The sequence below is a fragment of the Panulirus ornatus genome, chromosome 45 (assembly GCF_036320965.1).
Source record: "Panulirus ornatus isolate Po-2019 chromosome 45, ASM3632096v1, whole genome shotgun sequence".
NCBI lineage: Eukaryota > Metazoa > Arthropoda > Malacostraca > Decapoda > Palinuridae > Panulirus > Panulirus ornatus.
This window is the reverse complement of record NC_092268.1, coordinates 8,307,077-8,323,221: the sequence shown is the minus strand read 5'-3', so window position 1 is coordinate 8,323,221 and position 16,145 is coordinate 8,307,077. Positions and strand designations below refer to the sequence as shown.

Below are 16,145 nucleotides of genomic sequence, written 5' to 3'. Positions count from 1 at the left end.
ATGATTTATAAGAAATACCTTTTTGCTTGTATGCTGGAGTAGGATCCATACTAGGGTATAGTTTTGATGAAATGAAAAGATGCTTTGGGTTTGATTACATGGTTGTGGTGAGGTATTGAGATACATCAGACTGTATGAACAACTCGTGTAGGAAAGAGGTTGTGGTACGTATAACTGATGAGTTTTATAAACTGCAACTTCCAAATGAAATGAGTATTAGTATGTTCCTTTTAATTTAAAGGAAATTAATTGCGACATTCTCTGTAAGTCTGTAGCATACATGAGATCAGGGTTATTCTGAAAACTTAACAATTTAAATGTCTAGGGATAAGGGACCAATCAAAGAAAATTTGAATATATTGAAGTGTAAATTTTTTTATTATATATAAATGAATATTGACACGGGAAATGGCAATCAAGTATAATGAATAGATAAATGAATAAATATATATTTATTTATTTATTTATTTATTTATTTATTTACTGAGAGTTAAGTATTCCTATCGGTAACTCATATCAGTAATGGAGTCTTGAAATACTCATATTATTCTTGAATATTTTCTCATCTAGTCACGTAAGTACCAGTAAGTATTACTAGTTTTCTAGGTGCCTTACTCATTTCTTATGAATCTCAGTAGATTATATAGTTGACTAATGTGATCTTCTCCTCCCATCCATTTCTCTGTATGAACATTGTATACGAGATATGTAGAGAAGTGATTTGAAGGATAAAGTCAAGAGTAAAAGCAAATTGTGGATTTTTTCACGTAAAGTGAGAAAAACGGTATGTAAGTGAACTGGAGAAGGAACGAATTTATTGTTAGATCGAGGAATAATTAGAAGAATTAACAGTATTAAGAAAACATATCAATATTTTACTCTCATTAGGCTCCTATGATTTCAGAATAGAGTACGTTACATTTTTTTGTAGAATGAGTAGGAAAATTAGGAAAATGTCAGACTCGGTAGAGATTTGGTCTGATTAAACTAACTTTACTTTGATTTTAGATTGTCCACTCAGGTCACGTATGTTATAGTACTACTGTTTAACAGCATTAGCAAAATCATGCTCGAGCTGATGATGTCATGGTCACAAGCATACTTTAACTATAATTAGATTTTACCACAGGAGATGAGTGTTTGAGTGACTGTATGATAATTATAGTTTCTAAGGTTTGTAGATGGCTTAACACTTTCATAAGGTGAGGAACGTACAAAGTAAGATAAGTAGTGTATAGGACTCTCTTTAGGGAATCTATTCTTTAAATGGTATCATTTATCTTCGATGTTTATTGGTGTTTTTTTACTTTAGTATTTCTATACAAAGTCTGCTTCTTTTGCTACCATCCCTCCCACCTCCACTTACACACACACACACACATACGTAGGAATCTATGTATAAGAGACAGGTGGAATTTGACATCTTTCTTGCCCTCTTGTCAAAGTCCTTTCTTCATATAATAGTATGGGAGACATAATGTCTGCTGGCAGTTAGTAGAATAGCATTCAAGTACATGGTTAAGAAAATGATCAAACTGATCACGTCCTACTTAAGGTCAAAACTAGAATGTGCTTCTCACGTTTGGTCACCGCATTTTAAGAAGTACAAACAGTTAAGATAGAATGCCCAGAGGATGGCAACAAAGATGGTACCAGAATTGAGAGAACTGAGTTACAGGGAAAGGCTAGAGGCCTTGATTTTGCCCACCATTGAAGAGAGAAATGTGAGGGATGACCCAATTGCAACTGTGGAGGTTTAGGCCAGTTTTTCAAGAGATGCAGGGATAGAACAAACAAAGGCCATAACATAAAATCAACCAAGAAATTTGAGAAAAGTAGTAAAATTGTGTTGAAGTATGTGAGTTCATGGAGGTGTTCACAATGTGTATGCTCTTCTAGTTTAATCACCTTGTTTGTAGCAGCACAATGGACAACAGAGGTGGTACCTGCAGTAAAAGAGCTGAGTTACAGAGGGAAGTGGTGGCTATGAATTTGGCAACCATGGAAAAGAGAAGGAATTTAGCCTGTAGGTTTCTCTTTAAAATTGAGAGTGTTCACCACTGAACTGTTCTGCAAAATATGCAAAGAAAGAGAAACCAGAGGTTATGGTTAGATACTAAGCAAAAAAATTGTGGGAAATGGTTAATGAAACATTTCCCTTGTGATAGATTGGATTATGGATGAATGGAATAAGATGTGCAAAGAAACTGTGAATGCAGGCAGTATGAATAAAAATAGAAAGTTGTCCAATGGTGAAGAAAGTTTGAGATATTGTCCCATGTGCGTAGAGCTCCTGCTGAACACATAGGTTATTACACACTCTAGCTTGCTTTACATTATCATTGGCTTTTGGAGATTTCTAAAGCCTTTAACTATTTTCCTTACATTTTTCTCTTACTTTTCTGTTGCTGAGGAATCCACCTTGCTTTTTGTAGGCACATGCATTTGTTAAATGTTTCATGTGATTAGTCAAATGAGCATGCCATATTATTCATGAAATTCATTGTTGCTTATTGTTGGATATTTAACTTCAGAAAATGTGGGATGACCAGTCAGTTGAATGGTTGAGTACCTATAGCTTGTGCTATACTACTCTGAATAGGGAAAGTGGCACTTTTGGTCCAAAATTTACATGATTATGATATGCATTGTCTTCCTGTTTTTAAGTACGGAGTTGAAATATTTTTTTTCTTTGTCTGTCTGTCTTTTTGTATATCCCTAGATCTGTCTATCCATTTGTCTTTGTATGTATGTATCTCTCTATTTGTATATTTGCCTATTTCTCAATCCATCCATCTACCTATCTCTATCTATCTGTCTGTCAAATCTATCTACCTATGTATCTGTTTATCTAGCTTTTTGTCTATCCCTGCTTAGTTGTCTATATAGTACAAGTAACACCATTCATGGGGTTGATCAGGGTGCATATAACATGTACCTTTCGTGAGACTTAGTTTTGCAGAAGTTGATGTCCCCAGTCCCAGTCCCACTGGTTAGCAAAAATGATAACTTGATGTCTAGATTTTTTTAGATTTATCAATTCTTTCTTGGGGGTGATTGTATTGTTGACTGGTTGGTAAGGATATTCAATGTATGTATGGTTCATGGCGAAGTGCCTGAGGATTGGCAGAATGCATGCATAGTACCATTGTACAAAGGGATAAAGGTGAGTTCAAATTACAGAGGTATAAGTTTTTTGAGTATTCCTCGGAAATTATAAGGGAGGGTATTGACAGAGAGGGTAAAGGCATGTACGTATGACAGCTAGAGAGAGAGTGTGAGCAAATGTGGCCTTTGTCTTTTCCTAGCACAACCTTGCGCACGTGCGGGGGGAGGGAGGTACTGTCTCATGTGTGACGGTGGTGGTGGTGGGAATAGATGAAGGCAGCAAGTATGAATATGTACATGTTTATGTATGTATATGTCTGTGTATGTATATGTATGTATACATTGAAGTGTATATGTATGTATATGTGCGTGTGTGGGTGTTTATGTATATACATGTGTGTGTGGGTGGGTTGGGCCATTCTTTTGTCTGTTTCCTTACGCTACCTCACTAATGTGGGAGACAGCGACTAAGTATAATAAAAATATAAAAAAAGAAATTCTTTCTTAACTTTCGTGTGATGTAAACTTTCTTTGATTTACATATGTATCAAAAATCCATGAAACAATGTTTTCTGTGCTTATACCTTTAACTTGTTCATATATTCCGACAATCAAGTTAGGATCATAGATGCCGAAGCATCCCTCGAAATTTTTAGATATTTACTATCTCCAGTTTACTGTCTCCACACATTACCACTTTTCAGAGAGAAAAGTACCAGAATGAAACAAGGGTTACTGCTGTATGTATGCCTCATGAAAATTCACAATTTCTCTGTATAATTTTCCATCAGGTTCCCTCTGCTCATGTACTCCTGCTTTTAGAATTAGGTTACATCTGCCATTTACTTACGTTGATTTTTGCTAACTGACCACCTTTGCATATGTGAGTGTTAATGACTTAGTAACATTGCTTGAATCACATGAATTTGCCACTTCCCTGCAACTATTTGAGAAAGGTAAATATGAAAAGTTCATTGCAGAGAAATAATAAGATGGAAAGAATTCTTATTTTTATTTTTATTTATTTTATTTATTTTGCTTTGTCGCTGTCTCCCGTGTTAGCGAGGTAGCGTAAGGAAACAGACGAAAGAATGGCCCAACCCACCCACATACACATGTATATACATACACGTCCACACACGCAAATATACACACCTATACATCTCAACATATACATGTATATACACACACAGACATATACATATATACACGTGTACATAATTCATACTGTCTGCCCCCACTCATTCCCATCGCCACCGTGCAACACATGTAATAACAACCCCCTCCCCCCTCATGTGTGTGAAGTAGTGCTAGGAAAAGACAACAAAGGCCCCATTCGTTCACACTCAGTCTCCAGCTGCCTTGTAATGATGCACCGAAACCACAGCTCCCCTCCACATCCAGGCCCCACTTTTTTTCTAAGCTTTCAGTAACTTCATATATCCTGTCTAGACCCAACACATGATGCTAGATAACATTTGTCCTATAGGTAAAATTTTAAGGTTAAGTGGAGTTGTCTAATTAGATTTACATTTTTAAAAACTGATACAGTAGATGGTCAATGGAGAAAATAGCGTTCTTAAAAGAATGTAATGGTGAATGATAAAGCTCGCCATACCCCCAGTATTGCTGCACTGTGAATATGTTCAGTATAAACCTGTTCTCCTCCGAATTCTCATTATGTCTGCTGCAGCATTCAAATTCAGCACCATTTTGTACCCTTTTACACATTATGCAATACTCCTCATCAGAGGTGACTAGGTTTATAAATTCATTTTTGTTTCTCTTAGTTCTTCTCCTTCGTATTCCTCCTATTTTGCTATTCTAAGCATGTTTACTTCACAAGACCCCCGTTGTTTGCTTCGTGCATGCATCATTCAAATGGAAATGGGAGGGCTGGGATTGAGTTGCCATCTCTGAAAACATTTATTCGCACCAAAGGTGCATTTAGCCAGAGCCATAAGCAGTATGTTTGCAGCTACTTATGGTAAAATTTGCAAGTGCATGTGGCTGAGTGCAATTTGAAATTGATAATGTTAGTAATAGATAGTTTTAGTTGAAGGATAAAAGAGATAGTGTAAGTATGTGTGATATAGAGCTATAGGTTATTGGTACATTTGACTGAAAAAGAATGTGACATATTAGGGCATGTTGATATTTTCTTTTTCTCTTCTGCAGACTTTGTTTTGTAGATGAATTAGTTTGACAAGAATAATTCTAGTAAAGTGCCAATCTTCTACCATTGTAAATAACATTGATATCCCTACATACTTGGCCTTACGCTTCTTGCTTCCCTAATTAAGACTAATGTAGTTTTTCAAGTACATCCACAATAAATGCAACATGCAGATTAAGGCTAATATGCTAATAGTGCTTAAGCTTAAAAGTACATGTAGTGGATTGTTAATTTTACCAAACTGAATATGGAATGTAATGGTAAATATTATTGATGATGAAGATAATCACTGGATTATAATAGTCTTCCTCTATTATTTTACTTATTACCTCTCCCACCTTAAGTTAGTGTTAGGCATAAACAAATAGTGTATATGAAGGTTTTTTTGTTTGTATTATTGTTCATTCAGCGTACTTTTTTGTAGCTCTGTTACCCTGGTGTTTTCTTTTGCATTTTGCCATCTTACTCTTGTATGGTAAATTTTGCACAGTGGGCTTTGTGTGAAACTTTGACAGGATTATTTGTTTACTGTTAAAAATTTGAATATCTGTGATGTAACAGTATCGTATTCACAACTGACTCAAATGTATCAGAAATAATGCATAAGTATCGTACAATAGAGTGAATTTCAAGAAGTACTATGCACATATCTTAATTTTTACTAATTGAATGGATGAGTGTTCAGTAAATTTTCACATGAAATGCAAGACACCACTTGTTTACATTGAAACAGTCTTGTATTGTACAAAAATTAGTTTAAGGATCAGTTATGACAATAACCCACAGCATGCACTAATGTAACTAAAATGAAATACTAAACATTGAAAATTACCACTCATTCAAAGGAGTTTAAATGTACTCCTCTATTTATGTATCCAGGTTAGTATTTAGCTCAAAACATAATGTAGATTATGGTTATGGTAGACAAAGTTTAGTAGTGGAATGCAGGGAAAGTGAATTATGATTCTTATCTCCAAGAAAACTGTGACAAAGAACTGTTGGTCTTTACTGTGTGATATTATGTGATATATATGAATTAATATCATTTTTTAGTGTTTACATGGATGGATCTTTGAGAGAGGTTATGGCTGGGAAAGAAGATTATCTGTGGCATATATAAGGTATCATATTTTTTTAGGGGGTATAGATACAAGTGCTGCAAATGCTCATTCGTTTGTAAAGATGTGGAAGTTGAAAAGATTGGACTTAAATTTAAAAAGAAAGACAAGGGATGTGTGTTTTGCAGTGAGGACAGGTTATATCTTTCTTTCATTGCCAGGAGATGGAATTGTATCTCCAAAATTTCAAGTATTAGGGTAGTGCACATGGAAAGGATGATGGAACAACAGAAAAAACAATAGGAGAGATTGATTAGGTAGGCTGATTATTGGAGACTTGAAATTAGAAAGGTGTCTGTATGTGTGAGCATTACTGCAAATTGTTTGCAACATACAAAAATATTTGTAAATGAAATATGAATATGGACAAGGGATTTTAAGTGTAGAGAAAGTACATGCAATGGTTCTTGAGTTTACTTATGAATAGGGGTATTAACTGAAGAATGAATTATGAAGGGTAGATAGGTAATACTGTTGGGGTTGATTGTAAAGTAAATGATGATATGTTTGACCATCTCATCATCTGGACAGTGGAAAGAATGGACCTGGGAAAAATTGATAAGGAGAGTTTATTGCAGCCAGAAGAAATTGGGGTTAATGTTGACCAAAGAAAACATAGATGGAGCAGGTGATGATGTGGTTGAGTGAAGCATAATTAAAGATTAATATGTGAAAATGTAACTGCGAAGATTTTTTAACAAGGCAGTTCACTTACAGTGTAGTTAGTAACTTGCTAGATAGAGATATGCAAAGAGTATATCTATGCATATTCATAATCATGGTGAAAGATTTTAATCGACATAAAATACTTCCAATATGCAGGCCAATGCATCTTTAAAATTTCAGATATATTTGGTTTAGTTTAGTTCATGTACAAGATATTTACCTCCAATATATAATTCATATTCATTGCATGACATACACACTGTTTCCTAACAAACAATGATGGAAGTGCACCCATTGTTTGTTTGTAATGTACGGGTTGAAGATATTAATCGGATAACTAGTAATGAAGATGTTAGTGAGAAAGCTTTATTTCTGCAACTGAAAACATCTCATGAGAACTACTGTTACTTGATCATATAGTAAATATGATGTGAATCCCCACTCACTTGAGAAAAAGCTTAGACACAAAGGTTTTTTGGATGAGGGGGCAATGAACTGTTTCATCTTTAGGGTTAACTGGATATTTGCTGCTGTAGGCTACAAGCAGTTGCTGCTGTTAGTGATGAGCAGCAGTATGTGCACAAGGGAAATCTCAAATCCTAAGATGAACCCAATCTTGGGTCCAACTTTTGTGAATGACATAGTGATGGAACGATGGTGTATGATTGACATATTGATAGCAAAGTGTAAAGTGGCTGACACAGTGATAGAAAATTTTAGTGGCTCATATAGAGTCATATGGAGCGAAAACTTAAATGGTTTGCACAACAGTTAAAGGACTTTTATGTACAACACATAAATAGGAAACTGTTAAGTATTCAGCACAACAGTTGGAAGACTTAAGTGTGTCACACAATAACAAAAAGATATGTAAGTCAGAACAGTGGGAAAATTTAGCTGTCTCTCATGACACTAGGAAGATGTGTGTCACATAATAGTAAAGTAACTTAATGACCGTCGCAAAACTCTTTAAGTTATTCATATAGCTACGTTGAATCATCATGAATAACCTGTTGTCCCATAGCATTCTTCTGATACTATTGAAGGAATTTAGCATTGATTCTACTAGGATGCTTTCATGTTTAATATTTTTTTTGTGCAGGCACAGATTGTATGACCTGCCTCACTCAGGATCTTAATAAAAGTATCCTTGGGTCATCTACAGAGGACTAAAGTATTCTTGACTTGTACTGACAATATAAAAAAGTTCTATTTTGAAAAAGATATGATGAAACAATTTAGTTTGGGGAATGAAATTTGGGCCTTGTATTTCTTTATGTTTTCACACTATGAGTTTGATGTTATTATCACCTAAATGAAATGGTATGTAAATTTTCAGATAAATTCTGTGTATCCATATAGAAAAGAAATGCTTCATGTGAAGCAGTCTTGCAGAAGCTAGACTGCTGCTGTGGTACCTTAAACTACAATACATTGTTTTATATTACAGTACCGGTACCTATACACTAATGTGTTAATGTATAGTTCCCATTTTATATTACAGTACAGATACATATATACAGATGTATTAATGTATAGTTCCACGTACTCTGCAGTTTTTAATTGACAGCCAGTGTAACATTCTGTGAATGAGACAGTGGCACTAGAGAATCCTTTATCAGTATTAATGCTAATATGTTCGTGAAATATTTGCCAAATTTGATGGTGCAACCAACAATATTATATAAGCAAACTATATCTTTATATCTTGAAATTAGTATTTCAGTCTGGATTAGAAATAATTCTTAGTATGTCCACAGTTTATATATTAATGGTACAGTTTAACTTTTGGATGATTTGATTTATTTATATATTTTGAAATGTTATCTCGCATATTTTTAGAAAAGTTGTGTCTTGATTGAGTACCTTATATTACTTTTTTTCTGGGGGGACATTAGTTAAAATTGGTAGATATGAATTTATTTAGCATTTTACCAATACAGGAAATTTGTAAAATTTTTAGTGTACTAAACGGGGAACGTGTAAATATTCTGTGATATATATAACTGAGAATGTTTCCTCATACCACACAGAATACTTTTTGCATGAGGAAAGATCCCAGTGTATCTTAATTGTGGTCTTATCAAGAAGTTTTTCTCATTAATTCCAGTTATTCCAAAAGCTCAGAATTATAGTGATTATGATAATGCATTTTCTTGATAATAAATATATCAAATACAACTCATTCTAAGTGTTTTGGTTTCACTTATTATGAATGAAAAAACCTAAAGTTTGGTTGTGCAGGAACTGTATGTCGTTAGCTAAGCTCTTCACCATCTCATATCTTGTAGAGTCATAGTATAAGATAAATAATGATAAGAAGGAAGATAGTCCACTGAAGTGAAATGCTCATTCCATCACTCATGTTAAACATGTCAGTTTTGATCTTATCACATGAACATGAAAACAGTTGAGTCTTTGATAAGTGTGTCAGAAAAATCTAATCTGTAAAATGCGAAGAATATCCTCGAACATAAAAAGTCCAGGGATAAGTAGAAGTAATTTCTTTTATTTTTATGATGAAAGATCTAAACCTGATGAACTGAGGACGATTTAGCTCAGAATTTTTACCCAAAGTTGTTCCTCCCTCAGTAGCTGGGAAAGGTTGAACTCCCTTGGAATGGAGAGTTCTTCAACAAGGTTTTGATCCAATGAAACAATCTTACCAAGGGTGACTTTTCACCTGTGACGTAACCACAAGCAGGCAGAGTCTGGTAGAGCCTAAAAACTAGATGATTAAAGTAACTGATGTGATAAATTTTTTCAAAACATCTTCGACAGTTTGATAACGAATGTTATAATGATACAGGTTGATAATGAAGGTCAGTAAATAAGAGTGTTCATCAGATGCCTGTTGTAATTTAAATTATGTATATTTCTTGATATGAAGGTGCCATGTATTCATTTGATGTATCTTAAAAAAAATAGTAAATAAGTAGAACAGATGTCTAAGTCAAAAAGGAAAATTTTATATAATTTTTAGCTGTGGACATTTAACTATGTTGTTTATATATAACTGTATCATGACACTTTCACCTACATTTGAAACTGTTTAGCACAGTGCCAAGCCCCATAGAAATAATTTCAGCATCTATAACCCGATTTCCCTGAGCAGTATGTAAAATAGTAATTCACCTAAGGAAGCATACCAAAGATGAAAAAGTTAAATGAGGAGGCTGAAAAGTGTAGAGAAAGATAGAAAAACAAGGGAACAACACCTGACTTAATCAAGGTGGCCAGCAGTAAGAATGTGACTAGTGAAAAGAATCGTCACAGGGACGTGGAATGCATATACTATGATAGTGTATGTATCCTTGGGCTACTGAGTCCAGCTATTCAGTGGTTAAGTTTAATGATTCAGTGCTCTTTGGAGAAATAGTTACAGAGCAGTTCTTCATCAGAAATGATCCACAGCTGATTTATTTCATTGATTTTACTTAAAAGTAATAGATGAATTACAATAGATTGCCCGAAACTGAGTGTTTTGATAGTATCTTTGCAAAGTTTGGTAAAAAGAAACCAAAATAGATAGACTTCATATTTTCATTTTATCATGGTTGTAATATACGAAATAGTGAAAAGTATTAAAAAAATTATTATTTCATGGTACCGATGTACTTTAATTGCTGTTCTTTAAGATTTCGTGTTTTTTGTTTAAAGCCATCTGGGAATTGCTGAAAATTATAGGCTATTGTAGTCTCATTAACCATTGTATTAAGTGGCTATATTGGAAAAGTCACAGGCTGCATAGAATTTTTAAGAAATATTGTACATGTACAGTGCTGCTTATGTATCAGGATCACTGTTTGTTTTCTTTGTGCTTATGATACAAAAACAGGTAAACTATGGTTTTCTCTTCATGCTGCTACTTGGGAACATATGCCGTAGGTGTTGAGTTTAGATATTTTAGAGCCCTAACTAATGTGTAGTATTTCATTAACTTTTATTATTAAAATTGATATTGTTTTCTGGCAGTAAGTGCTGTCTTTCTTCATATAATTTTTAAATTTTTCTAATAGTAATATCCTTGATTGTATTTATTTCCATTTTATAATTATGTTCTGATTTATTTGTTTCATAATGATTTTTTTTTTTTTTTTTTTATACTTTGTCGCTGTCTCCCGCGTTTGCGAGGTAGCGCAAGGAAACAGACGAAAGAAATGGCCCAACCCCCCCCCCCCATACACATGTACATACACACGTCCACACACGCAAATATACATACCTACACAGCTTTCCATGGTTTACCCCAGACGCTTCACATGCCTTGATTCAATCCACTGACAGCACGTCAACCCCTGTATACCACATCGCTCCAATTCACTCTATTCCTTGCCCTCCTTTCACCCTCCTGCATGTTCAGGCCCCGATCACACAAAATCTTTTTCACTCCATCATGATAATGATATCAGATATATATTTTTTATATGAACCTGCTTGTCTTGTACACCTCAATGAAGTAGAGCTAGGAACAGAATACTTCCCACTTATTGCCTACATTTTGTAGAAGTTGACTAAAAGGGACAAGAGGGAGAGGGTATGAATCCTCTCTTATTGTATTAACTTTTTAGAAATGGAACCAGAAGAAACCAAAAGATTTTTTTACCAGGGCTCAGTCATTTGTTCCTGGAATTACCTCACACGGCCGCATGCAGACACAACCCCCTTACTACATAGTATTAATTGCTGTATAGGTAGCCCCCTCTCCCATTCTATGACTTACCTCTGCCCCCATGATTCCATTCATTATCATATTCACTCCCTCTCGGTCCTCTCCACTCAGACTTACACTCAGAACATCCTGTCACAACCCTATCCTCTACCTCATTACTTAATTTTTAAATGCAATTACTCCCAGTTTCTTCCTTTCACATATTCTACCAGACTTTGTCACCAGCTTCTGAAACATTTTTATGGAGTCTACTGGAAGACCTGTGGCTTCTGAAAACAGCATTGATTCACCTCCCATTCCAGCTTACCACAAACCTGCCATTTACTCGTAAGACACCTGGCTTTCACCTCCCTCACTTCATTTCCCCTGTCCTTGAACAGATTAAACAACCATGGTGATGAGACATCCTTGATCAGACCCATCTTCACCAGAACCACTTGCCCCTCTCCCTCCTACTCACACATATGCCCTACTCTCCTCACAAAAACTCCTCACTGTATTTATTAACTTTCTCCTTATCTTGTATGATTCTTTGGATAAGTAAATGCCACACACATTTCACCGCCTCTTTGCAAATATTTGTCCCACAGATTCTTTGAAGCAAACACCTGATCCACACATTCTCCATCTATCTTGAAGCCACACTGCTTCTCCCATACACCTTGTTATGTATAGTCAGCACACTTATTCCCTTTTAATAAAAGGATTTTCTCTTGATCCCTTTACCTTTACATACACAGTGTGATTGTCTGTGTACAACCTTTGGGTAAAAGAGTGTTGGATATCCTATGAATAAAATTGTCTCATCCTTTTTTGAGAAATTCGACTGCAGTCCCATACATTCATGCTGCTTTGCCACACATCATCTTATGCAATGCTTTTGCTACCTTCTCTCATTTCACCAAACCATTTACCATGACACTCACTCCACATGCCAACTCATCCCTAATACACCTTATTCACATCCCTATCATTTAACACATTCAGCAGCCCTTCATGATATTCACTATATTTCTTTTTTACCTCTTCTTTGTATGTTACCACTTCCTTATTTAGTATCCTCACCATTGCCCTCATTAGTTCTTTTTTTTTTTTTTTTTGTCGCACTGTTCATATCCCTTCATTACATTTTTTTATACTTGTACTCTTCCTAGTCACTCACACTTCATCTTTTATATAAACTATCCGTACACATCTATTTTTGTTTTCACCAGTGATTTACCCTTATCCTACCACTTACTCCCCTTTCTTTTACATTCACATTCTACTCTACACTTACCATACACTTCTGTATATAAACATACACCCATATGTACATAGATTCTTTTATGTGCATGAATGCTTTATTTTGAATTATGTTTTTGTATAATTATTTTTTGTGCTTATTTACTTGGTTAATTTTCTTTCTTTAATTATTTTGTTTGGTTGTCTGTATTTGTATGCAGCTCTTCGTCGGTCATCTGTAGCAACTGTGTCCCCACTGATGTCTCAGTTGCTTGGAAACATGCGTGAGTCTCGTTCACGCCAAATGCTTGGAAGTTGCAGTGAAGAATCTGTCCGTACACCTCCAGCCCCTACAGGGATAAAGAGATTTGCTGCAGTTGCTAAAAAAGCAGCCGTGAAAAGCACAGTCATGAATACTTTGGCAGCAGCTGGACGACCAAACAGATTATCATCAGTGTTGAATCCAGAAAACCGTCGACTTCTAGATCTACAGGGACAAAAGTCACCAGAGGTCCCTCGTAAGCGACTTATCATTGGTCAAGCTTCCTTTGATCTGGATCGTGATGGCCAGCTGCTCAATGATGACGATGAAGTTAGAGAGGAGAGGACTGGTGTAATTCAGGATGCTCAGGCTGCTCAGGAAGAAGAAGAAGAGGAAGAAGATGACGAAGAAGAAGAGGAGCATGCATTATCCAGTGAGGAGAACCAAGAAGCTGGAGAACTTATTTATAGACATCCACCACTTCAGCACAAAGAATCAGTATGGTCTATGGCAAGCTCTGCTACTAGCATTGACAGTAGTGAGGAGGAGTTGCGGGATCAACGACATCGTTTACAGCTGAGTCTGACCCGTCACCCACCACCATCTGATGGCCCTGAGACACCTACTACACCAGGGGACTCTCTAGATTCTCCTCAACCAGTAAGGTTCAGTTTGTTTTCTCTTGTTTATGCCAACTAAAATTAGGTATTTTCTCCAATTATTAGGTACAAAGTTGTTCAACTTATTAGTGCAGTATTTAGGTATGCAAAGTTGGTATACTTAGCATACATTGTAGTGACATTGATTTAGTTTGCCTAGGAGAAACTTGATATCTTTATACAAATCTCAAAGAATGGAAATATGCTGCTACTGAATCATGATAGAAAAGAACACTCTAAGGAAATACCTTTGGGGGAGGATAGTTTGGAGACTTTTCAACGGCCACCTTCCTGTGGGAAGTTCCCTGAGGGAGGGGGAAGGTGTCACAGATATTATTCAGATGCTTCAGTGTCATTCTAGATTGAATTGTTCTCTTTGTGTATTATATATGCAGTAAAGTTGTCACTCTTTTTACCAATAGCATTGTAGTGATTAAAATATTTAATGAAAAATTTTCGTGGGATGATAATTCATTGATTATCCTCAGGTCTCTGGGATGGCAGATTCTGCTGAGCGCCGTCGAAAATTGCTAAAACGCCTTAGCATGAATAAACGGATTAGCACAGTTAGTAGCAATAGTAGCAGGGAGGTTGATGAGTTGATCCCTGAGGAAGAATTGGAGGACGATGATTCCTTTGAACCGTCTCACCATCAAATGATAAGTGAAGCAGATGTATCTCTTCACAGTTCTAGTGATGCAGGCATTTCCCATCATTCTAGTACACAAAAGCAGTTTAGTAAATCATGTCAGAATTTATCAAATGAAGTGCAGGTTCAGAACTCTGTTCAAGTATTGTCTCCTGCAACAAGAAGTTTGCATGAATGTGGCCAAAATGTATTGGTACAGGTATCTACTCAGCATGCGTTCCACCCCCTGCAACCAGTGTTACCGTGTTCCTCATGCTCCCATGACTCTTTAGAACATCATACTAATGTGTTTTCAACCTCTGTTGCTGTAATGGAAAATAACACTGAACCTGCAAGATCTCATTCATTGATACGGCCAGGTAGTACTGGAGATGTCCGAAATTTCCCGATTCATCGGGGCACAGCTAGTCTGCGACGGCAGCAGCATGTGGATGATTGCTGTATAGATGTTAATGGTCAGTCACTACCTGTTTTACAAGTTCCTTGGCCCCACATGCCGCAAAACTGCACTCACAACATATCCATGGATCAGGTTAGTATTGTTGGATGTTTGTTAACACCTGGACTGTTATTACTATAGTTTACAATAAGTACTTGCGATATCAAAGCGGTTTATTAGATTTTATACCATTCAAAGCCATTTTTTATTGTTAGAAATTTTTTTCTTTCTTGTCTGCTGTTTCCCATGGTCGTGAGGTATTGCCTCATTAGCTCACATCTACTCTCTAGCTGCCATGTATATTGCAGTGATAACAGATCTCCCTTGTCCACAACCAGTCCCCACAGATCTTTCCTTTGTTTCCCCTGATTGTTCTATGTGCCTTAGTTCAACGCATAGACAGCTTGTCATATTGTGTATACCACATCACTCCAGTTTGCTCTGTCCCATGCATGCCTCACACCTTCCTGCATGCTTTGGCCCTGAACTCTCAAAGCATCTTTCACCCCATTGTTACACCTACTCCATGGTTTCCCTATTTTCCTTTTTCCCTTCACTTTTGGCATATATACCTTCTTAGTCATCCTTTCGTTATGTTCATACCAGTTCAGCACACCCTTTTCAAATATCTCAATCGTACTCTTCTTATTACTGCACCTCTCTGTTCCCATATAATTTCTTAATCAACCCTCCACACACCACATATTGTCCTCAAACATATCATTGCTAACACATCCACCCTATTCCATACATTCATATCCAGAGCCCTTGCTTCACATCCATACAACACCTTTATATGCCCAACTTTGCACTCGCAGACCTTTCTTTCCACTTAATCCTCATTGCGCCATGAACCTTCACCCTGTCACCCACCCTGTGACTCACTTTGACTTCCATGATTCCATTCATTGCCATGTTCTTTCCCGGGTATCTAAAACACTTCACTTCCTCCAAGTTTTCATCATTCAAACTCACTCTTCATTTAACCTGACTCTACACTGCTGAACCAAATAACCTTGCTTTTCTTCTTTCACATGCTCTTCCAAACTCAGAACCAACCTCTGAAGTTTCTCACTCAAATCTTCCAACAGTGCTGTGTCATCAGCAAACCAGAACAGGTTCACTTCCCATGTGCTCCCACCACTCCTAACAGATTGCATACCTGCTTCTCC

General features: G+C 36.2%; 1 protein-coding gene across 5 annotated transcripts in view; it reads left to right on the top strand.

Moving 5' to 3' along the window:
• olf186-M (Ki-ras-induced actin-interacting protein-IP3R-interacting domain olf186-M) overlaps window positions 1–16,145 on the top strand; it is a 96,744-nt gene that overhangs the window by 63,758 nt on the left and 16,841 nt on the right. For all 5 annotated transcript variants that reach the window (XM_071688171.1, XM_071688168.1, XM_071688172.1 and 2 more), the window contains 2 exons: window positions 13,186–13,886; window positions 14,374–15,066. In XM_071688171.1, coding sequence (XP_071544272.1) covers window positions 13,186–13,886; window positions 14,374–15,066 — 1,394 coding nt within the window. The remainder of the gene's footprint in view (window positions 1–13,185; window positions 13,887–14,373; window positions 15,067–16,145) is intronic.